This window comes from Typopeltis vanoorti, chromosome 15 (genome assembly GCF_054136105.1).
Source record: "Typopeltis vanoorti isolate ZY-2024b chromosome 15, IOZ_Tvanoo_1.0, whole genome shotgun sequence".
Classification (NCBI taxonomy): Eukaryota; Metazoa; Arthropoda; class Arachnida; order Uropygi; family Thelyphonidae; genus Typopeltis; species Typopeltis vanoorti.
The window spans coordinates 91,150,482-91,176,339 of NC_143563.1; the positions used below are offsets into that span (position 1 = coordinate 91,150,482).

At 34.5% G+C, this 25,858-nt stretch overlaps 1 protein-coding gene across 6 annotated transcripts in view; it reads right to left on the bottom strand.

Annotated features, from left to right (window-relative positions):
- The window catches only part of Lasp (LIM and SH3 domain protein Lasp), a 287,808-nt gene that overhangs the window by 147,732 nt on the left and 114,218 nt on the right, over positions 1-25,858 (bottom strand). For all 6 annotated transcript variants that reach the window (XM_090405601.1, XM_090405599.1, XM_090405596.1 and 3 more), the window contains one exon: positions 12,712-12,783. In XM_090405601.1, the coding sequence (XP_090261727.1) occupies positions 12,712-12,783 (72 nt within the window). The remainder of the gene's footprint in view (positions 1-12,711; positions 12,784-25,858) is intronic.

Here is a 25,858-nt window from a genome sequence, read left to right on the forward strand (position 1 = left end):
TATAAAGAATTGCAAGAACTATAGAACTATTAGTTTAATATCTCATGCAAGCAAGATTTTATTAAAGATCATTCTAAACAGGATTGAGGCCAAAGTTGAGGCAGAGATGCAGGAACAAGCATGTTAAGAAAAGTAAAGGCACCAAAGAGATCACAGAAAAGTATAAAGAATTTAGACTCTCTATGGTAATGTGTTTCATAGACTACTGTAAAACGTTTAACTGTATTTTGCATGTGAAACTGTGGGAAGTAAAAGAATGGGCTTTCCTCACACTATCAGGCTGATACCTAAATGATACAAGGAGCAAGAAATCACGATAAGAACAAGTTTTGGGCTTCATGTTGGAAAGGGAGTTAGGCAAGGATGTTTACTTTCTCCTCACTTGTTTAGTATCTATGCTGAGGACATCGTGTGAGTGAAATTGGATAAGCTCAAGACAGGAATTAGGATATGTGGTAAATTAATCAGTAATCTGAGGTATACTGGTGATGCAGTACTCCTCTGTAATGACAAGGAAGAACTAGGACAAATTCTTGACAAAGTTAATGGGATCAGTATAAACAGAGAATTTTAGCTCAATCATAACAAAACGAAGATTATGGTTCCCAAAGGGAAAAAATAGACAGGGAAGCTCCTGAGAAACAAGCGTACCTTAATGGAGAATGAATTAAGGAAGTCAGCAAGTTCGAGTACCTGCGATCCATTATTACTGTGAAGAAATGGTGTTCGGATGTGAGAAGAAGATTAGGAATGACTAAAACAGCAGTCAGAGACTTGTCTAAAATCTGGAAGGATGAATCCATCTCCACAGGAACAAAAGCTGAAGATACTGGATGCAGATGCTTTTCCAACAGCAACTTATGGATGTAAGACTTGGAACCTAATGAGGTCAGACAAGAAAAGGATAGCTGCTTTTGAGATGTGGTGTTACAGAAGGCTGTTGAGAATATATACTGAAAGGCAGACAAATGAATGAGTGCTAGAAAGGATGATCAGTAGAACTTTAAGGCTCCTTATGGATATTGACAGAAGAAAGATGAAATACTTTGGACAAAATGAAAGGATGGAAGGGGTAGACTGTCAATGAGATGGATGGATGGTGTCATCCATCCATCTCATTGACATCTTTATATCTCAACTCTCTGAAGATCAGTCAGTTGAAGCCTCCAGAAAAGCATACAACAGGACCACATGGTGAGGAATCGTGTGGGACATCACCGAGCATTTGAGTGACCATACGGAATCTCTTAATGTCAAATGAAATGTATGGATGGATTAGAATTCTCCAATTCCTTTAAATTCATGTTCATAACAGGGTTTTGGTGATGTAAGGAACAGGTATATGTTTCCAGTCAATTCTGATCACAGAATTGACTGGAAATTAGAGCTTTCTGATCAGAGCATGATCAGAAAGACCATACTTATTAAATTTAATGTATATTTTGTGTTCCTTTCTGGATAGGAATCATGCATCCAGCTTCACCTGTAGTTATAGGTGCATTGAATAGAGTTAATTTAAAAGAGCATATGAAATTCTTATCAATTAACCTACCCTCAATAATAATGAATGCCACACAGTCATCCCATAACTTTTTGTTTCTGTCATAATTATGACTATGTAGTACTCCAGTACCTTAGTCAATTTGTTGATAACAAAGCTCAGTCCTTATTTGAAATAGTGACTTGGCCACCACCAATGCTACAGAGATTAATAATTCTCCAGTTATGCAAAATAGGATATAGCTTTGATGCTCCCCAGTCTCCTTAACCAGGGGTTGGGCCAGTAGAGTAACAGTTGACCAAATCAGTATTACTGTGACATACTGTTTGAATTGCAATTTAACTTGATTCATGTTCTCTCTGTGTGTGAATGCACTCCAGATATTGGCTTTAATATGAAGGTTGAAATGTCTAAAAATCAAACACTGTGGAAGTCTCCATAATTTTATCATAATGAATACTAATCATTAAAACATTAAAAGAAAGTGCACCTAAAAATTCAGTTGCCTGAAAAGCCTTTCACAAGTAATACTTAGTTAACCTAATTTCCAGAAATGTCATATTATTTTTAGTTTAAATACTACATATATGCTAAATAAATAATTCTTGTAGTTATAATTTATATTATTTATCACTTCATGATATTCTAAATAATGAAATGCCACTAGTTGAAAAGCACCACTCGAAAATTATACTTTAATACAGTTTCAGTTTAAATGAACAGTGACTTCCTAATTCTCATAATGCATCACTTAAATGACAAATATTCTCAAATGGTCTTTCTATTAATAGATTATATCAATCTCCTATATACAATGTCTGAACTACACATTATGCAGTACAATATACAATTTCTTTCACAAGCAGTTTCATACTGTTATTTGAAAGCACACAACTGTTAATTTTCAACTTGAAAATATTACAAGGAAAAAAATCTAACATCAAATGAATTTTAAGAAATCTATTAATACAAATATCAATTTGTTATAGCTGCAAATACAAAAGAAAGTTTAGTATCACTGAGGTCATGCTTCTACAATACATACATGCAGTAGCATCAGTTTTGAACACACAATGAAACCCAAATGAACTACTTTCTTATATGTGGAATACATGTTTTTTTTAATAAATAGCAATATAAAGTAACAGTTGAGAATTATATTCTTGTTTTATCCTTTACCCAAACATGAGAAAACTAATGTTCACAACAAAGTATCTTCACAACTATGATATTTGTAAATAAAGCAGCTAAATTTACATCAAATGTTCCAGTATGCCATATTACCCAATAGTCTGAATGTTCATGTTTTATTTATTATTTTTAAATATAAATGTATTTGATCTCCATACCATCCTTCAGTGGGACAAAGATAACCTAGTCCCATTCGATGTTGCCAAACTGCAGTCCCACCTTTTCTCTTGCAAAAGGGATCTCAGCTTACCTTCCTTCATCCTCAGTAATACACATGTCCTCAAACAGAATGAACACACTCTCCTTGGACAGACAATTACCTCCAACCTCTCTTAGCACAAACACATCACATCAATAGTCTCCTCAGCTTCTAAAAAACTAGGCATTATTTTCTGCTCAAGAAGCTATTTTACACCTACCCAGCTACTAACCATATATAAATCCCAAATCCACCCATCCATAGAATAATGTACACACACATTGGGTGGTTCACCTAAAAACATCTTAAAAATTTTTGATGCTATCCAGAGAAGAGCAATTTGGCTCATAGATGATCCTTCCCTCACAGGTTCATTTCAACCTCTATCTCACAGATGCAATATTTCAGCTCTATGTTTCTTCTAGAGATACTTCCATGGTCACTGCTTCAGTAAATTAGCAAGCATCATTTCTCCACTTGCTGTTAGGCCTGTTAAAACAAGAGCAGCTGCTATCCAACATCCCTCTACAAATACAACTGCAAACTCATTGCATCTACTACTCTTCCTCATTTATTCCATCTACCTCTGCCCTCTAAAGCAGCCTTCATGTCTTTCTCAACAATTTCAACCTACAGCTCTTCAAGAAAAATGTCAATAGGTTTCTTCTTTCTCAACCCTCATCTACAGCTCACAGTGAGTACTGATATGCTATATGTTTTTTTACCTCTTGTGTGTGAGATAAATAAATAAAAATTTATTAATTAAAATTCTTGATAGGTAATTATATTTGAATTTGGAAATGCCTTCTATGTTAGGTGTACACATCTTCAGGATTGGGCCAGCATACTTGACATTAAAGCCTTCAAAAGCATTATTATCGATTTCATGGGGCCAACAGCCACAATTCCTGTGAAGGAAGTGCAGTGCTGTCATTGGTATAGACTATTTTACACCCAGAAGTATTACTAAGGCCAATAAATTATATTTTTTTGTCTACTGGTATTTAAACTGATGTGCATTATGGAGAAGCCACATCTATATTACTTCATTCTATTTTCTAAAATGCCCTAAAAGCCTTAAAATCAGGAAAAGCTGCCGGTATAGATGATATCAGAAACAAGATACTAAGGAATCTGGGAGAAAAGGCAATGAAGTGGTTGTTAGAATTTTTCAACTTTTGTTGGAAATTTGCTAAAATACCCTGCTTATGGAGGCAAATGAAAGTAATACCTATCCTGAAACTGGATAAACCTGCTGAGGATCCAAAGAGCTACAGGCCTATAGCTCTCCTATGCACTGAAGGTGTATGAGAGGGTAATTTTGAACAGATTAAATCCGGAAAGTCCTTTCAGGTTGCAAGTGCTTACCAAAACAGTTAATCTTACCTTTTTTACATCTTGGCAGTTTCAGATGTTACTTTTCACACTAGGGAAATAATATTTAGTCACACTCTTATAATCCCTCCTACTATCATAGAAGTAAGTTTTTCTCCTTCCTTCTTTCACTCAGTTGTACATCATTATTTCTTTCTCTCATCAGCTGTATCCATCTCATGACATTTTTACAATCATTCCATCTTGCACTTTGTTCCATGATGGACTATGTAAGCACATTATTTCTTTCATGAGGCCATCTTCATTCTCCTAACCTTCCACAATAATCTCCAACAAATGTTCTTGACCTCTGTCAATATTCTCCACTATCATGCATTTAACTTTCTAAACATTACTGGCACTCCTTCTCAAAACATTTTCTACATATTCACTCACCAGCCTTGCTTTCCTTGTTGCAATTCTTTCCTTTCATAACAAATACATCACACACACACACACCAGACTGAACAAAATCTTCCATATTGAACTTCCCTAATAAAGACATCTTGGGAGATGTTTTAAAATGACAATATCTAACATTACACAAAATATACAACTTTTGTTAAACAAAAGTTGTATATTCAAACAAAGACTATGACAAAAAACTTTACTTTCTGTACCACTATAATCACCAACAATGCACACATCCTTTTCTGATACTCTAAATTTTATCAGCAGCTAGTTATCTTTATATATGCTAGTTAACTTTACATGTAACTTACTTTCCTTACATGTAAAGTTAACTAGCATATGTAAAGAAAAGTTAACTGGCCAGAAGAAAAAAAAAAAAAAAAAAAAAAAAAAAAAATTAAAGAAAATTACATAAGCCCTACAGCCTCAGTTGCTTGGACCATAATTCAAAAAATGTTTTGAGTCTCTTGTGAAGTTCCATTCCCCCCTTTTCTTGAGACAGTTTTATCCCATGCTTCACTGCCTGAGTAAATGTTTAGCTGCTGAATCAGTTTGTCTTTTTTTTTACCCACTCTCTCCACCCCCATCCACCAATAATATACATCCGACGTACATTGGAAAGATGTTTGAATCTTATTGAAACTCTTTATTTGTGTTTCTTTTCAATGTGACTCACTTTTATCTTTGTTCAAACTAGATGATCACTTTCAAATTCTCTCAGTTGTATCCTCAAGAAGTCTTGTAAAATCTCTCACGATATGCGACTTCATAACTTATGTTCATTTCTGGATGTTGTTTGTTTAGGTGAATGTACTTAGAGAAATATTAATTTTTGTAATAATCTTGTAATGAGCCTTTGGTAAAATAATATGGCTCATGACATCGTCATGTAACGATATTAACTAATGTTAAATCAGTAAGTCAAATTATAAAAATAATGAATTCCAGGAATTATCATAGATGGAAATTTCCAAAGCATGAAGAATGACATCATGTCCAAAGGTTAATACGTGACCATAGTGAAGAATTCTAAGAATTGTCATGGATAGATAATTCAAAGATGCACAAAGAATGATGTCAGCATGTCTGAAGGTCAAAGGGTTTTTCTAAGACTTTCTTATTTTCTCATAACATTTTGTAAGGTTGTAATTTGTTTCCTATTCTGCTGTTTATATCTCCAACAAGAATCAGTTTTTGTTTGGAGTAATTGGATAGAGCTGCATTTTCCAATGATTCAAAGAATACTTCAATTTCATTAAGTGAAATATTCACTTCCTTAATGAAATCATAAGCCCTGATAAGGAACACTGTCCAATTTTTCATTTTAAAATCTGCATTTCTTGAACATCTTGAACAGTTCAATTCAATTCACATTTCTTGAACATGCTTACCATTCAAGAATTCAACATCTTCATGTTGGATGCTATAGCTATACATTTTCATTGAATCAGTCTCTATATATAAGTAGGCTAGTACTGAAAATACTTTGCACAAACTGCTTACACTTAGGTAAAGGATTAAAACAAGAATATAATTTCTTATCATGTGGTATAATTTACTTCGTAGCCAAGTAACAAAACTTTAAGAATTATCTCTGATTCAAAACATTATAATAAGCATTGCATGCAGCAGATTTGTAAACTATACCCCCTATGACAACAGAAGAAAGAAGAATCAAAGATTGATGGAAGATATTCTAGTTGTGCAATGTATTCCTAAAGTTCAGTGTTGGCATGATTGAATTTGCAACTAAAACTTCTGAAGCACAATCAAACAAACTTTTCTCATTCAAAACTGAATTGCTGATATATACGTGAAACTGTATAAGCTTTCATATTTAAAGGAGAGAACTTTTTTTTAAAAAAAAAAGTTCTAGTACTGGAAAATCATGAAATATTTTGAGAAGGTTGAAAATTCTGTTTTGTACATGAAAATGAATAGCAGAAAGCATACATCTCATATGCTTAATTTTGTTATTCAAGAGGACTTTGAGTATATTGATTCTTGATTATAGCTAGTTGCACGTCAAATATACAATTCTTACCATAGTAAGAATTGTATGAATGATGATTTCTCTTTGCAAAAACTGTTGCTTGCTGGAAATTGAAGTAAGTAATTCTGTGAAGTGCAAAAATTCAATAAATTAATCATACAACTATTTACTATGTATTTAAAAAAAAGTTTCAGCTTCAAGTTAAAGAATAAGCCTTTAATTTTTCTAAAGTTAGGTGAAAAAACTTCAAAATGAATGAAATTTTTTGTATCATTTTCTTTTGGAAAGTGGATTTTCAGTAAGTTTCCATTCTTCACTAAAAAGCACTGCATAATTTTTATTAAGTTTCTTTTTTGGGTTGAAATGAATGAAAATAAATAATTTCTTCTTTTTTTTCTCTTTCAACCTTGAAATTAAAACTCGTCTTCCAAAAACAATACACATAAGCATGTATTTGTATGCTTTATTTTGCTATTAAAATAAAGCATAGCATAATTTTGCTATTAGGATATGGTATATGCATGCATGTACACAGGTGAGAAAACATCACTATCAACAATAACATAGTCAATGAGACTTTCCTTATTCCTTGCTTCTTCTCTCCATGTGAATTTATGCACAGTATGTTGGAACATTGTGTTAGTAATAACCAGTCCATGTCCTGAGCAGAAATCCAACAGGTATTTGCCATTATTATTAGCTTTACTCTTTTCTCCAAAGTTTCCTGAAATATTTCTGTATGTCTGACAATCACTTTCTACTCTATTTAGATGCCCAACAAGGACCAACTTTTCTTTTTTCATTGTGTCAGTTACTTTCTCTAAAAGCTCAAGAAATTCCGGCTTCTACTTTAGTAAAACCTTCTGTGGGACCATAGGCACAAATAAGTCTCATTGTCCAAATTATATCTAAGTTTCTCATTCAGATATCTACCCAAAAACTACTTGATATTGCCTGCCATTCAAGAAGATTAGCCTCGTATTTACCATTGAATACTATAGGTGGTGACTCAAACATCATGGGGTAGCTGTGATACTGAAGACAGCTCAGGCAAGAAGCCTTCTTGGCTATAACCCCATTAATGATAGGATACTCTCAATTAGACTTAAGGCTCAGCTACCAACGTATCAATTGTGGTAGTTTATGCACCACACACGGATAGGCCTGAAGAATAGAGTGAGGAATTCTATGAAAACTTACAAACTGTTTTGAACTGCCTACCAAGGAGAGACATACTGTGCATCTTAGGGGACTTAAATGCAAAAGTGGGAAAGAGTATGAGAGTCACGCCGGAGTGTGGCATGTTTGGTCTGGGTGTAAGTAACACCCGTGGCAAAAGACTGTTGGAATTTGCCCGTGCTAACAGATTAGTTATTACCAATACCTGCTTCCAGAAACATCCACGACGGACCTATACTTGGACATCTAACATTGATAGGCCAAGGCACCAGATTGATTACATCCTGGCTCTTCAGCGGTGGAAGACAAGCATCTCTGATGTGCATACTTGTGTGTAGTGTGGATTCTTATTGCAAATTGTGTTGCATTCTTTTAATCTGGCTACAAGTGTCCTTCAGTAGTTTTGTTGTTGGAATTTTTGTTTATATTTTATTTTGCTACTTGTTGTTCTTACTGCTTCTGAAAATGGCAGGAGTGCATGGCAGCAGTGAAAAATGTGAAAGATACCATCAGCTAGTAAGGGCCAAAGTAAGACTAAGACTCCAAAAACTTCCAGGTCGGGCACATCCCACGAGATTGGATGGATTCACAGAAGAAACATCAACTCGGTTGGATGATTTTTTGGAGACCAATGAGGAGAACTCACCAGAAATGCTTTGAGAATGAGTGAAGGTGATAATACAGGATACAGTGAAGAAGTATCTCAGCCCAATAAGAAGACCAAGAGACCCATGGATATCAGATTCAACATGGGGAACTAATCAAAAGAAGGCGATTAAAAAAAAACAAAGAGACACAGGGACTGAAGAATACAAGAGATTACACAGAGAAGTCAGAAGAGCCATCAAGCAGGACAAGGAAAAGTTCTATGCTAACAAATGTGAAGAAATAGAGTTCCAGATGAGAAGGCAAGTTTAAGCCTAAATTGAATGTCATCAAAGACAGGAATGGATCATTACTAACAGAAGAGTTGGAAATCAAAAACAGATGGAAAGAATACTGTGAGAAACTGAACAGCAGAGTGGATAAAGATAATGTGGAGCCCTCCCACCAGGAAAATTTTGATTTGGAACCTCCTCCACTTAGGCATGAAGTTGAAAGAGCAGTTAAGCATCTCAGAAGCAATAAGGCCCCAGGTGCAGATGAAATCCCAGCAGAGTTAATTAAGGCCACAGGGGATAGAGGGATAAGAGTGTTTCATAGATTGATTACAAGGATATGGGAGACAGGATCATGGCCTAGAGACTGGAAGAAGTCAGTTTTCATACCACTACATAAGAAAGGTGACATGAAGGCATGCAAGAATTACAGAACTATTAGTTTGATATCCCATGCAAGCAAAATTTTATTGAAGATCATGCTAAATAGGATTGGGGCAAAGTTGAGGCAGAGATGCCCAAGGAACAAGCTGGTTTTAGGAAAGGTAAGGCACCAGAGATCAGATCCTTTGCCTTAGACAGATCATAGAAAAATATAAAGAATTCAGACTCCCTTTGGTAATGTGTTTCTTAGACTACTCTAAAGCTTTTGACTGTGTTGAGCATGTGAAACTGTGGGAAGTAATGAAAAGAATGGGTTTTCCTCAACACACTATCAGGTTGACAGCCAACTTGTATAAGGAGCAAGAAGCCATGGTAAGAACAGGTGTTGGTTTGACTGACTGGCTTCAAGTTGGAAAAGGAGTTAGGCAAGGATGTTTACTTTCTCCTCACTTGTTTAGTATATATGCAGAGGACATCATGCATGAAGCATTGGATGAGCTCAGGACAGGAATTAGGATAGGAGGTAGATTGATCAGTAATCTGAGGTATGCTGATGATACAGTACTCCTTTGTAATGACATGGAAGAACTAGGACTAATTCTTGACAAAGTTAACAAGATCAGTAATAACAGAGGACTTCAACTCAATCCTAGCAAGACAAAGATTATGGTTCTCAAAGGAAATACAAACAGAGAAGCTCTTGAGAAACAAGTGTACCTTAATGGAGAAAGAATTGAGGAAGTCAGTAAGTTTAAATACCTGGGATCCATTATTAATGTGAAGAATTGCTGTTCAGAAGACGTCAGAAAAAGGTTAGGAATGGCTAAAACAACAGTCAGAGACCACCTGTCTAAAATCTGGAAGGATGGATTATCTCAATGGAAACTAAGCTGAGGATTTTGGATGCAGTTGTTTTTCCAACAATGACTTACAGATGTGAGACTTGGAACCTAAAGAAGTCAGATAAGAAATGGATATCTGCTTTTGAGATGTGGTGTTACAGAAGGCTGTTGAGGATGTCATATACTGAAAGGCGTACAAATGAATGGGTGTTAGAAAAGATCAGCAGAACTTTTAGGCTTATTAAGGATATTGTCAGAAGAAAGTTAAAATATTTTGGACACATAGAAAGGATGAAAGGGAGACTTCTCAAACAGTAATAGAAGGTAAAGTTCCTGGAAAAAGAGGCAAGGGTAGACCATCAATGAGATGGATGGATGGATGGCGTGTGTGGAGTGACTGATCTTCAGAGATCAGAGGCCAACAGAAAACCAAACAACAGGACTACATGGCGAGGTCTCATGTGGCACATCACCGAGCATCAGAGTGACCACACAGCATCTGTAGATAGTGAGTGATTACTATAGATATGTTTTTTCCATGATTGTTATTTGAATATAACAATTTATATTTACTGCTTAGAAAGATCTCACCAGTTTTTGTCTCTTTTGTTTCAATCGCCCCTTTTATGTCGAAAAAAAAACTCTCAATAGGCACCATCAACATGAGAATTATCATTGAAAATGAAATGGAACTAGCAGAAGAATTAGAGAAGCATCACACAGACGTAACTGGTGTTGCTGAAATGAAGATGTTATAACAGTATATCATCTGAAACAGATAACATAATGTTCTCATTGTGCTCCAAAGATTCTTTTAAAAAAAATTTTTTTTTTTTATTTATTTAAATTGGAAGTTTCTGATTTAGAATATGACCTAAACGTTTGATTTTAAATGGTACAGGTCTGGCTGCACCTATGTAATTCATTACGAAGATTTAAAGTAACGTAACATTCTGGAATTTAAACTTTAATTCTGAATTTTCATTTTTATAATTTCATCCTCTTCTTTCTATATTTCCTATTACTTTTTGCATTTATACTTTTTCATGTTATCACATTTGGTATTTAAGTTAAGGGATATTACATCCCATATTGTTCCTTAGCCGAATAAGAAACTCAAAGAGTTTCATGCTGAATATAGAAACTATATAAAGTTCAGCGATTCCAAGCGTAAGCAAATACCTGGATAGTGCAACACCTGACCCATTTGGTAGTGGAAACTGAGACAACTCATAGTAAGGGTGGAGCAAGCTCCAATCACTATTCTTAGTATTTACCCATAATGTGAACTTAGCTCCTAGGAGCTGTATTACTGTTCTACATTATGAGAGAAGGTCACTACCCAGACTGGTTTCAACCTTTTTGAGGTCTCATCAGTGAGTAGGTAGACCTAGTTAATACCAAGTTGTAGCAAACAGAACTTACATCCCTTCTATGAGAATTGCCAAGGTGTCCATGTGTAAAGCATACATTTGCTATGCTTTACACGTGGTTCCTGCTAATCCTTTGTGTTGTCATCAACATACAGTTTCCTGCAATTTTTGTCTGTTCAAAACCATTTCCCTTGCATTTTGTTTTCAATGTATGGCTTCCTGCCATTTCCTGTATACTGATTTTGATATCACTGCCAGGAAATTCAGTTTACTGTCATGAAACTTCAGAGCCTTTACTGTTTGTAAGCTTCAAAAAGCATTGTTTTTATAGGACTTTTTCATAGTTCTTTATCCTACATCATTCCATTATGGTGTGCATCTATAGTATTAAACTCATTCCTTACTTTATGCAGATACTATACTCTTAAACAAATCCAGTACAAAATTCTAATATATGTTTAACAAATTTGGTATAAAAATGAGCAATTAAAGAATGTAAATAAATAGGCATGTGGAAAACAATTACATTTTCAACAGAAAATATAGAAAATAGGTGAAGCATTTCAGTTGTGCTGGCAAATTCTTAGCAAAGATGGCAATTTAAATATGGAATAATAAGTGATATAGCAGAGAATTAACAGAATAAATTTATATGGAATTATGGTAATTAGCCCAAAAAAAAAAAAAAAAATACTAGACAGTGTTCAAATCAACTTTAACTTATGGATCTGAATGAAGGTTGGCAATAATGCAGATGATCAAATTAGAAAAGACTGCAGATGTTATGACAATCTTTAAAAATTATTATATTAGAAATAAGCTTGACATTGACATTCAAGAAAGTAAAGAAGAGCTAATTTAAGGTGGTGTGGTCAAACAGGAGAAAGGTAAGAGTAATAAAAACAGGTTTTTGATACTAAGATGACAGCAGGGAAAAAAAAAGATTTGGAGGAAGACAAACATGTAGATTGGTGCAATTAGCACAGTAACTTAAGACAGAAAATGTGACATCTGACAGCATTGGAGACTTGATAAGTAACAGATTAATTCAGAAAAAAAAAATTAAACATTTAATACTTAGATTCAAGAGATGGAAGTTTTTAATTATGGTTAAGGCTATGAAGGCCAGTGTTTATTACACAACCAACTGGAACACAAGGCACAACTAAATTAAAGGTTAACTATGGATTTATTACTTAAGACTTCAACACAAACTTTTCGCCTAAGTGTCAAGAGCATCTTAAGTATGATTCAAATTAAACAAAGGAGAAGATTCCTCATGGAATTAAAAACAGATGAAATAGTAAATTTATCACTAAAACATGTATAAAGTTATCTGTTGATAAATATAGCATGTCTAGTAAATCAATATGGCTAAATTTTTACCTGGAACTAATGGAGGATTTTTGTTTGTGTCTCTATTAGACTGTTCCTTGGAATATTCAAACTCATTGAAAGCTGTAATATTAAATGAGACATTTTCAGTACTGATTTTTAAGTACAATACCTCAGAAGTTAAAATTGCAAGTGCATTAGAATACTTAAAAAGTAAACATTAAAGTAGAATTATCAAATTTTCAGCAAACTAGATCAATGCAATGTAATTTTCAGCACTGCTTTTAATATCAAAATATAGAAATATTTAAAATAGCTAAACAATTTACACAACAAATGAAACAAAATGAATGTTGAATAGTCATAAATGGCAATAAACAAAAACTATTTTAAAGTATATATGGAAATTAAGTTCACAAAATATGAGACAAAAATCTCTAATATGCAACACCCTTTAAAATAGCTAGCAGCACTCAGTTCACTGAATAGAGCCCACAAGGAAGTAGTGTACTCCATTCAAACTAACACCCTCTCCGAGCACAGCAACTGTTAGGAATCTTCTTGTTACTCACTAATAATGATGTACTAGTTGGAACAAGGTTTGGTGGCCTTGATACAATGATCCAGTCTCGTTTGGATTAATCATGGAATAACAGTTGCAGTGCATGCCCAGAAGAGGATGGTAGCATGGGTGGCAGTTAGTAGGCAGTCTTAGGTAGATGGAAGATTGCGGTTAAGGATTAATTCACAAATATTATATTAGATTAGGGTGCAACATTAGACTGGCCTCATCCATGGCAGACCCTAACCTGCTATTAGTGAGGTTACAAACAATTTGACCATCAGAGTAAATGGTCTGTATTATAAATAATTAAATATAGTAGTAAGTATACCCAATTAACTATGGGTCATATTGTGGTAAATGTATGAACTGAATAATTTCAGGTTCTTGTACCATGAACACATTGAGAACTGAACATCTTTAGGTTCTTGATGTGGGATTATGACTGAATGGCTCCAAGTCAGAAACCTGTCTAGCCACTGTAATGATATGTGCCTGTAATGATTTCATGCTGAGGGTTGAAAGGCAGCACTAGCCAGGGTTGCTCTTTTACTGTTGCAGTGCGATTGCACTGGTGATGAGGCCACTAGAATGGATGTATCAAGGTAGCCATTGAGACTATGCAGCCACTGCTTCTTATGCCATACCATTCAGGTGTGGCATAGGAAGCAGTGGCACCAAATTGTCCAGGCAACCTTCTTGCTGGTCTGGATGTCCTACTTAGAAGAACAACAGAAATACTGCAATCTATTCAGATTCATCATCCTCTGGCTGTTATGCAAAGTTACAGTGCAAAAGCGACCGACTAGCTTTCAACACTCAAGGTATTAACATATTGTTGCAGTGGCCAGAGAGGATTCTGACCTAGAAGCATTCAGTCATCCCATATTAAGACCAAGAAGCCCTCAATATTCACAGTTCATGTATTTATCACAGTATGCCTATATGTGATACTCCCACTACTTGCTACTTATAATACAGGCCTGTATATTTAGATTACTGACAGATTGTTCATAATCTTGCTAACGGAATGTCAGGGTTGGCTATGGATAAGGAGAGTCAAATGTCGCACCTTTATCTATTCACGCACATAAGCATCCCATCTATCCTATTCTATAGCTAGCTTACATACTAGTTTATCTGTCTTCATTCTTATGCCTATAAGGATCTTAAATAAGCTTAACACCAGTCACTGGGTAGAGATTAATCCCCAGTCAGAGGATGAGAATCAACAGATCACAGTAAGGTGGCTGCTCTTCTAAGCACAATACTTAGACCAGTACCTAAAGTCAGTCGATCACAGTTAACCGTGCAATCTGAATTCGCCCCTCCTTCGAGAAGCCAATGTTTTGCAAATCTTCATTTCATGAAGTTAATTAATCACACTTGCTACTATTTCTGAACATGTGAGCAAGAAGAGATATAGATAATGAGGTCTATACTGTTAGAATTATTTGGGAAGTTTAGAATCAACAGCAAGATAATAAGGCAAGTATTTTGTCTGTCAACTGTATATGTTTATTTGTTTTGAAAGAAGAAAACCAAGTTTCCAAAATAAACTGCTCATTGCTGAATACTGTTAAAAGAAATGGCAAATAGTAAAAGTTAAAAGAACAAAGAACTAAAGAAATTATCTACCTGAGAATATATTTAATCAAACAATCGAAAAATTTAAGGATATCATATGTAGTAATGAGATAAAATAGTAATGGGAACATTTATTTGTTTTGTCTTACAGAATTCAAAACCCTACTCTAGAAACCAAACAACTTTTTCAAACTAGTAAGCAGGGAAGTGGTCTCACACTGTGTGATTAAATTCAATTCTACCATATGTATAGAAAGGTTTAGGTGTTGATGATTCATAATAATCTTTTATGGTATAAACAGCTAGAGTTAAAATATATTTATTAAACTCACTAATATTTCACTGGTTTTCTAACCAGCAACATCAGAATACAATTATAACTGTCCAAACTGAGCAAAACATTTACAATTTTAACTGACAACAGAACTGTCTTTACATTGCACCCTCTGTTGGTCAGATAACCACAGAATTCATTTAGAGATATCAGTCTCCCATATCTTTGGTAAATAAATGCAACCATATTTGTCAAAGTTAGGAGAATGCTTCAGAGCTGATGTTGATTCTAAAAATAGTCTCTCAGAGCTATAACTATTACTCTATAATAAAGATGTTTTCCTCCAAATCATCCTATATGAAGAAATACCTGGGACATGATCTGCTAGTCCCAACTTGCCATACAGATAATGATACAGAGGATGAGGATCAACAAATCACAGTAAGGTGGCTGCTCTTCTAAGCACAATACCTTATCTGGGGCACGTCTGAAAAGCTAACAAAAATCCTAAAAAAAAAAAACATATGACCTCACTACCGGTTACAAACCATATAAGAAATTAGCATCCTTTATCTGCTCCACCAAATACCAGCCACTTCCCCTAGACCTACTTGGAGTATACCAGGTCCCTTGCAGTTGTAAACTGTCCTACTATGGCCAAACAGGCGTGACAGCTAACATCGGGATATCCAAACACAAAGACTACATCTAGTTTCACCAATAGTCACTCAAGACTTCCTGACCATGCACTAGATACCCACCACAGAATATGCTAAAGAAAGCCACTTTGCTACACTGCAGCAAATATAAGTATAAAAGATTATTCCTGGAATCAGCGTCAGCTCTAAAAAAACTTCCCAAAACCTCAACAAATTTGGGTACATGAGACTGCCTCAAATTTGGGAAGCTTGCATCCTAAGAACATCAGCCCAACAGCAAAGACAACCCAATTTAGACTGATAAGGGACCTTTAGGACTCTAGGACCAACTTCAGTTGTATTCACATATAGTTTTATGATATGTGCATGAAGGCACTAACCCAGAAGAATGGGTTATTGCCATTCCTAGAAGAATGGCAATGTAACATTGCCAAAGGAATAAAAATTTCCATCAAGGGATTAAACTTTCTCCAACTGTGAAAGTAAAAACACTCTCCATTTTGCTGATGACCAAATAATAAATACCAATTCTGAAGATAACTTACAGAAAGATATTTTAAATTTAAATGAAACAGCCAAAGATTACAGAATGATGATATTAACAGAAAAATCAAACATGATGACTTTAAAAGTCAGGATCCAATAAGAACTAAAAAGTAATAGATAAGATTTTAGAACCGATAAATTCATTTAACTACCTAGGGTGTACGATTTCACATGAAAAGGAAAGATATAAACCTAAAAATTGTGAAATATTTAAAAGTAACAGGTGTAATTATCTGTATATTTTATTATTATTATGTGACACCTACAGGGAGTCCAAAGACTCATCGAGGGAGGGCACCTACTCTACAACTCTGTCTCCACCACTCAATCCACCAACAACAAACCGCAACTACCTTCATCATATCCACCAATGCCATCTACCGTCCACTACCAGTATTTTCACAAACATCCATGCCCACAGCAGGATTTGAACCTGCAGCCTTTTGGGCAGAGAGTGGATACGCTACCACTCGGCCAACAAGACCGGCTAAATATTTAAATCTAACCAAGTTCAAAAACAAACCAGACTAAAAGTATGCAATACATTAGACCTACCAGTCCTATTGTATGGAAGTGAAATCTGGACAATAAAACAAAAAGACAAACTAAGATTAATAATAACTGAAATGAAGTTTGAGAAAAACTACAAAATATACTCTATTTGATCGCAAAAGAAATGAAAAAAAATTCCAGGAATCAGGAATAGAAAAAAATTTAAAAATCTAAACATAAATGATGATAATGGTAACATGATAGATGATTCACAACACCTTAAGTTAAATGTAACAACAGATACCACTCTACCGACAAGAAAGGAGATAGAACGTGTAATTAAGAATCTTCCTAATAATAAATCCCCTGGTCTGCATACCAATTCCAAAGAAAAATAATGCACAAAATTGCGAAGATTACAGACCTGTGAGCCTAATATCCGATGCATCTAAAAGTATTTTAATCATTGTTAACAAAACAAACTGAAAGATCTTTAATCGGTGAATTGGGTGGACAACAGAAAGTCTTCAGAAGAGGAATGGGAACCATTAATGTTATCCTGGAACTAAAAATAATAATAGAAAGATCACTTGAAAGAAATAGGAACATTTAGATATGCTTCATAGACTTTCAGAAGGCTTTTGGCTGGGTAAAACATAATAAAATGTTCACTATATTAGATAAATTAGACGTACATCATATACTTAAGATTATAAAAATGATTTACACCAAACAGAAAATGCAGCTAGAATAAAAAGCCAAAAGGCTAGTTTTCTGGCAATTGAATAGATATTAAATGGATAAGAATCCTATATTTTTATATAGCCAGTAAGTGAAACTCAAGATCGATAACTACGATCTATGAGTTTCAATGCCGAAAAACTATCGGATAAAAAAATATAGGATTCTTATCCATTTAATAAGAAAATGCAGCTGTTTAACTCTGAGGCTTCTGAAGTGAAAATAAAAAGAGCAGTTAGACAAGGTTGTATCCTTTCACTAAATCCATTGAATATCTATAGTTAGACAGTGATGAAAAAGATTGAAAAACAAACAATAGGAATTAGTATCAATGGTATAAAATACAACAATCTTAAATATGCTGATAATACCATCCTAATAGCAGAAAACCGAAATAAATTAATCAAGTTACTGCAACTACTAATTGAAGAAGGTAAAGAATTTGGATTAGATATAAATGCAAAAAAGACCAAATTTATGAAAATCTCAAAAGAAAACAAATCCAAGTCAGATATATTCATAAACAATATGAAAATTGAACATACAACAGAATACAAATATTTAGGCACCTACTTTACTGCAGATGGAAAGCAAAATAAAGAAATGAAAATAAGAACAGCCATGGCCAGAAAAGATGCTTTCTGGAAAAATAAAGATCTGCTCAGAAGTTCTGTGAGTATCGAGACAAAGAAAAGCATGATAACAACATTAGTGTGGCCAGTTTTCACATATAGAAGCGAGATCTGGATATTCAAGAAGAGAGAAAGACAACAGTTAATGGCCTTTGAAATGTGGTGCTATAGGAGAGCTCTGAAAATCTCATGGACAGAACACGTGACAAATACTGATGTCCTACAGAGAATGAGAACATGGAGATCTTTATTACAGGAAATGATTTAGAGAAAGATGAGATTGGCGGGACATGTACTGAGAGGTTCAGCAGGATAGACGATACTAACAGTTTTAGAAGGAAAAGTTATGGAAAAAAGATCAAGAGGCAAAAAACATAGGACATGGCTTGAAGATATAAAATCATGGACAGGATCACATGGCTATGCAGAAACAAAAAGGAAAGCCACCAACATAGAGAACTGGAAGGACATGGTGCTGCACCCTCTCACTGAAGAAGCTACATGAAGAAGAAAAAGAAACATAAATGGATGGAACACATTGAAAGAATGAAAAGAGAAAGATTAACAAAACAAGCCTTAAAATGAGGATGTCCTCTAAAGAGATCCAACGATGATTTCTAAGGCTGGAACAGGCCACTTTAGGCCTAAATTCTTTAAAAGGATGATGATGATGACACAAACACACTTCTACTTAATTATCTATTACCTACTGAACTATAATGGAATGTCAAACCCGTGACGTTTGCACAAATCACATTGTGTTGAATGTATGTGTATTCAACTCCACTCTGACTTATATAACCTTACCATTGCAAAGATATGGTCATGATTACTAAGCTAAAAAAGCTATTTACGCAAGTCATATATATTAAATAGTTTCAATGTATCTTCATCTTATATTTTATTAAAATCCCAGAGCCTCATTTATATAGCAATAGCTATAAATATACCCCCTCCACCCCCCACACACACACATGCATGCACAATACACACAGGAGAAAAATCAGTTTTATGTAAACTAAGATCTTAAAATATTAAAGTCATTAATAAATGAATTTTTCCTGCATTTTGCTAAGCAGTGCAGTTGTATCATATGCAACAAAAAAGCACCAAACTTCATAATATATCAAGGGATTTGAATTGCAGCATGAGATGACAAGGTTTTTTTTTTTTTTTTTTTTTTTTTTTTTTGTACTACCCAGACTAACATCACCCATCTTTACTGAAAGAACTGTGCATTATTCATTCTGTGAAAGTTATGCGCAGACAAACTGAAAAATGATTTAATTAAGATAGATTAGCTATAAATGTTTAAATTTACATATCATGGATATATATCAGTTTTTATCAGGTTGCATATGATGGGAGATTCCATTCTCCATATACCTTCATTGTTGTTAAATTCTGCATTACCAACTGTAATACACGGATTATGATCCACAATATGCGAATCTAAATATTTGTAGTTAATCTTAAATAATTTTTCAACTGTGCATATGTAACTTACACAGAACCATCCATCTTGTTTACCTGAAATGTCTGAAATGGCATGAAGACAATATTTAGTCTTGTAGAGTTCCCTTGGCCCACCCCACAATCCAAAAATTTTAGAGCTAACCTCATGGATGATATTATCATCTTCTTCCTCTGCGCATTTATTCCGCTTCCAATGTGGGGTCCATGTGTTACACTTGATGCAACTTTTGTTAGTACAACAAAATTCTTTAAAATTCTAGGCCTAAATTCTTCAACCCCCAAACCAGCCTGTTGCTGAGCCTGCCAATGGGGGAGGATGTATTTTTGACTAACAGTGTGTGTTCATGTGGCCTGTTCTAAAGGATGAAAAACCTGAGTTTTCGTGAGAAAAACTACCTCTGCATGAAACCGGCTGACTCACCTTTTGTAAAGAGACTAGATAAAAGTTCCTCAAGTCACTGATGGGGAACCAAACCCAGGTCTTTCAGACCAAAGGGCTTTGTCTATACTGACTGAGCTATGGAATACCATCGATAGATGATATCAATCGTTTAAAATCATGAAACAAATATACTGCATTTGTAAAAGCAATAAGATAAATCCCATTTCATTTAATCATTGATAACCTCATTTAATCTAAAGCATACCCCTATTTACCTCATCTACAAAATAATTCTACATATTTTCCCTTCTCCCACCAATTCATTTATCTTGAAATAAATAAAACAAGTTTTAATTCAAATACAAACTGTATTGATATGGATCATTCAGTTTCAATTTCACCATATTATAACAATCCTTGGATGACAGACATGGAACAAACAAATACTTGACAGAATGAGGAAAACTGAGCACAGAATGGAGAGCTATGCTAATCATCAGACTGCAAGACAAAACAAGGAATGAAGATATAAAAAAAAGAAACAAGTGTTAGATACAGAAGAAGATATTTTAAAATTAAAATGAAGATGGGAGGACATCTTGCACAGATGAAAAGTGATATATGGACAATGACAATCACACAGCAGCATCCACATGAAGGAAGATGAATGTCAGGACAACCAGAGAGAAGATGGAAGGATGACTTACTGGAGATGGCTGGAAAATCTTTGGCATCGGGATACTTTCAACAGAGGACAGAAAAAAGAAGGGAGGTCTATAACCAAAAATGGTTATAAAAAGGTTAAGATAAATGATCTTTAAACACTTATGTCCCATTTAATTTATTTTTTTTCTCCTCTAAAGCATATGTAACTTTTGATCTTATAATTTTCAACCACAGGTTATCAGTTTCAACTAAGCTGAATGGCTGTTAACTTACAAGTGTGTCACATTAAAGAGACACTTTAATGAATCAAACTGAATATGATGCTGTCAGCAAATATAGTCAGATGCTGCTAACAGCTTAAGGACTTCTAACATTTTGACACCTTCTGTATGCTTTTCGGAAGGCGAGCACAGAATGCAGTCTCAATAACCACAACTTTAATTCACATTTCATTTGATATCTTGGACGTTATCAAATGGGAATTTCATTCTCTGCTGAACATGAGTAAATGTCTGGAACAATGTTGTTACAGACATAAAAATATTTCACTGATAATTTTCTATCCATGTATGCTCAAAAATGTCAGTAACTCTCCTAGTTACTGGCTTTTTTTTTTCTTCTTGATTAGGTGTAGATGCATCTTCTTATCTATCTTTACCAGATTGTTAACCTTTCTTTCATGAAAGTTTATGTCCATCTTATAATATGAACATATGCTAGAATTTGTCATGACTTGCAGAAGTCTTCCCTTATGTTAATACTAGCATCTCTGATGGCCTTTTTAAGTGATATTAAAAGGTAAGCATGCCAGGACATGTACAACAACATTTGTGGACCAGATAAGAACATCACATTCAGGGCCTTCAAAAACTTGATATTCTCTTCTGTTTAATTGCTAATACAGGCCCCTCAGCAAGGTTTTTAGGCACAGTTGCTCTTCCATGTATCCACCCATCACAGAATAATGTTAATATCTCAAAGTAAGGTAGAGATCTCTTAGTATCACTTTCCTTATATGAAAGATGTGACTAACGTGTCTAGGAAGGGCAAATTGTAATTTGATTCTTGTGTGTAGTGAGAAGTACTTTAACATGCTTAAATGAAAGGGGGAAAAAAGTGTAATGTATCATCAGCAATAGGCCCAAATGGCAATTTGTGCCTATTGCTGATGATACATTCCAAAGGTGTGTTGAGAACTTTCTTGACTAATCATTCTATGTAGATTGGGGGGGGGGGGGGGATGCTGTATTCCCTTATACTGTATTTACTAAAATATAACTCTTCCTCATGTATATCTCCTACCCATGATTTTATTTTATGAAAAATAAATAAATAAAACTAATTAATTAAAAACTTTAAAAAATAGACTGTGAATGTTATGGCAGCTTGATATTTTCAAATTCGGTTTAAGAGAATCAGCATTTCAACTCAACAATCATCAGTTTGCCTTTGTCGTTGAGTCATGCGATTTTTTGTTAATACTGCACTAATCACATGCATAGAGATGGAAGCCACCAGTAGAGGAAATGTTGGAGTGAGAGCACCTACTTCTCCTCTATCCTGGATTGCACAGGGGCGGAGAGGTGAGGTTTAGATTCTACATGGAATGGATGGCAGCCAGTAGTTATTAGCTGACTGTGACAGGAAAGATTAAGAGATTTTGCGAGCTTGGGGAGATTTACCAGAAATAATTGGCAAGGGTTTTTTTTTAAAAACTGGCATCTCTAATGCCATGGATGCCAGTGAAGATAATGGGGTAGGTGACTGTTTTAATTACAAAAGCATTGTCCTTAAAGATTAAAATATAGCACACGATGTAGGTCAGCAGCCAATAGCGTAATCACATTCATAATTAAAATACATTCATTTTTTAAACAATGTGAGCAATTATAATAAGCTGAGGATTTAATTATAAAAGTCAATTCAGTTTTTTCCTGAAAAACTTTAGTTTCTGAAAATCCCCACATATCTTGCACTACAATTTTTTTAACTTTAATTTTTGGGTAAATTTTTGGGTAAAAAAAAAAAGATAATTAAAAATTGCAATATAACTTGCAATTTTTAGTTATCTTTAAAAATTGCAAGTTATATTCGAGTAAATATAGTAGTTGATTGTAAAGAATTTATGAGACACTCGACATTTCGACCTGTATCGGGATCAGGTAAACATGCATAGGTAAATATGTACAGAAAAGTAAGATAAATCTAAATGTTTTGTTAATCATCTACCCAAGCCTGACCTCTGGTGGAAAAAAAAAGCAATAATAAAATAAATAAAAATTATACAATAATAAATTAACAAAAAATATTTTTTATACACAACTATAATATACAGATGATAGAAAAAAAGTTTTATGGTGAAACCACACCAAACATCTGTGCAGTTGTCTTACCAGGTTTTAATGCAGTGTAGAGATTTGGTACCTTTCCAGTCGATTCTGTGACATGTTTGAAGTGCATGGTTTGACAGGCCTGGTTTACCATTGTGGATGAATTTAATGTGGCATGGTGCACTGAATTTTGTACACCCCTGTATGGTCAAGGTAGGGAATGGGGTCTCTGGATGAATTGAGTTATACTTTTTAGTTCTACAGATTTGAAGGTTGCCTCAATGTTGAATTTACGAAATGTTTATTTTTTTTCTCATATTCCCTTAAATGTATGGTATAGCTATTGCATTCTTGTATTTTTTTTAATGGTATTATGAACTTTTTTTAATATCTTTTTTTTTGGGAAAAAAAATGTTGGGCTAATAATTTCATATTCCTTCTTCAGCACCTGCTCACTGCAGGTTAGGGCTCTATGTCAAATGGTGCTGATGACCCCTAGTTTTTGTGCTGGATGATGATATGAATTTTTGTGGATATAAAAATTAATTAATTTTCATTCACTACACAGGCCAGTGTAGTGAATGAAAGTCAGCCTGAAGGAAGATGTGTGATACTGTGTCTAGAAAAGGAAGAGAGCTTGTTTTTAATCTCGATGGTAAATTGGATACATGTTTGTTCAGGTATTTAATGTTCTGGCCATGAGGCCAAATGACAAAAAGATTATCAACATATCTGTCAGACAGAACCAATAATACTACTAAATGCAAAAAAGATTACAAGAATACCATAGCAATACCATGTATTAGTTGAATATCAGAAAAAATAGAACACTATATAAATACAACATTAAAGAAGACTTTGAACCTCCTGCAAAATTAAAATGTATACAGAACTCATCCAAAGATCTCATTTCCCTACCTGGGGGAGGGAGAGGGGGATGTTACAAAATTCAGTGCACCTGCGACTTACCCTACATAAGGGAAACCGAGCACATCATCCCAATAAGAAAAGATGAACATAAATGCCACATTAAATTCTTCCATTATGGTAAAACATGTCACAAAATCAACTGGAAAGGAACCAAACACCACGCCAAACCTGATTTGAAAGAAAGTTTAAGGAAGCTTGTGAGATGCTAAAATATCAAATTAAGAGGACTGTAGAGATGTGTTTGATGTGAAGGAAATCTTGGCAGTCTTTCCTTCACTGTTTACTGCAAACCGACACATCTGGCCAATATATACACAAACTCCTACCACCACCCAACACAAAAATTAGGTGTCATTGATACTCTAAAAAAACAGGGCCTTGAAGATATGCTCCAATGAACAAGTACTGAAAGACTAATTTAAAGTTATCAGCAATACTTTTCTAAAAAATGGTTACAGCCAAAACACTATTAACAAAATTCTCTACAAGACCTCAATAAAAAACAAAGATAAACCAGACTACAATAAAACTATAACCATTCCTTACATTAAAGGGACATCAGATAAAATAAACAGAATACTACAGAAATACAATCTCAAAGCCACCTCTAAACCTCCTGTAAAATTAAAAAGCTTACTGAAGTCATCCAAAGAGCTACTCCCTCCGCTGGACCACCCTGGAGCATACCATATTTATTGCACCTGTAATCTAACATATATAGGGGAAACAGGATGCACAATTCCAATCAGACAAAAGGAACATAAATGACACATTAAATATAATAACCATGGTGAAGCTGGCCTTTCTGATCATGTCCTGAACATAGAATTGACTGGAAAAGCTCCAGTTGTTTACATCATACCAAAACATGGTATGAACACAAATTTAAGGAAGCCTGTGAGATTCTTATCAACCACCCCAATCTGAACAATAATAATGGTCTAAAAATCCAAAGCATATGGAAGCACATATTCTACCCACAGAACCTTTCTCCCTAAAAGTTAACTATAAACAGATAATCCAGATATGTAGATAATCCAGAATCCTAAATCTAATATAATAATTGTCATGTTAAAAAATAGGACATCTTCATTGTTACTGTAAGAAAACTATCTATATGAAAGAATGTTTCTTACATGTTGTCTTAAATAAAATTTAGCTTTGATGTAGTTTCTAAATAATTAATTTTTAATTTTATCTGTGTTTTTTTTTTTTTCACTAGATGTCATACCAGTAGAATAACCGTTGATCAAATCATTGTTTCTTTAGCTTACTGTGTGAAATGTAACTCAGCTTGTCCTTGTATACACTCCAGATGGTGACTTTAATATGAAGGTCGAAACGTCAGGAAAATTAAAATAGTTATTTATACCACGGTTGTAAAGTCCATAATTTCTAAAATGAAAATTTCATGGATGGTAAGACTAACATAAAACATATGGTTTGCATCAGAGTGAATTCAGAGTTAAATGTCTTGAGAAAGTAATGTACAGTGAGAATTCAGAAGTGCAGAGTTAGAGAAAACAAACTAGAATGTGGGGAGAGGTCTGGGCAACCTAGATATCAGTAAGTGGGAGAGTGATGTCTAGTCTACATTTTGCTAATGCAGCATCCCCCCACTCCCAAGGTTCTTAACATTAATGAAATAATGAAGGTGTAAGGCAAGTTGTGTGATGAAGGGGTACAGCAGTTTGTGTACTAATGACAGAAGTATTTGGAATAAATGTGAGAAGTTCTTGTGTGCTAATGACAGAAATATCTGGAATAAATTGAGAAGTTCTAAACATCAGTTAGTTCATCTGGCCCAAAAGTTATAGGCATTAGTAAGACTTGGTTTAGCGAGGATGATATAGTCACATGGACAGAATGCAAGGGGTACAGTATTTTCAGAGAGAATGGAGGCAACAGAATGGGAGGAGAG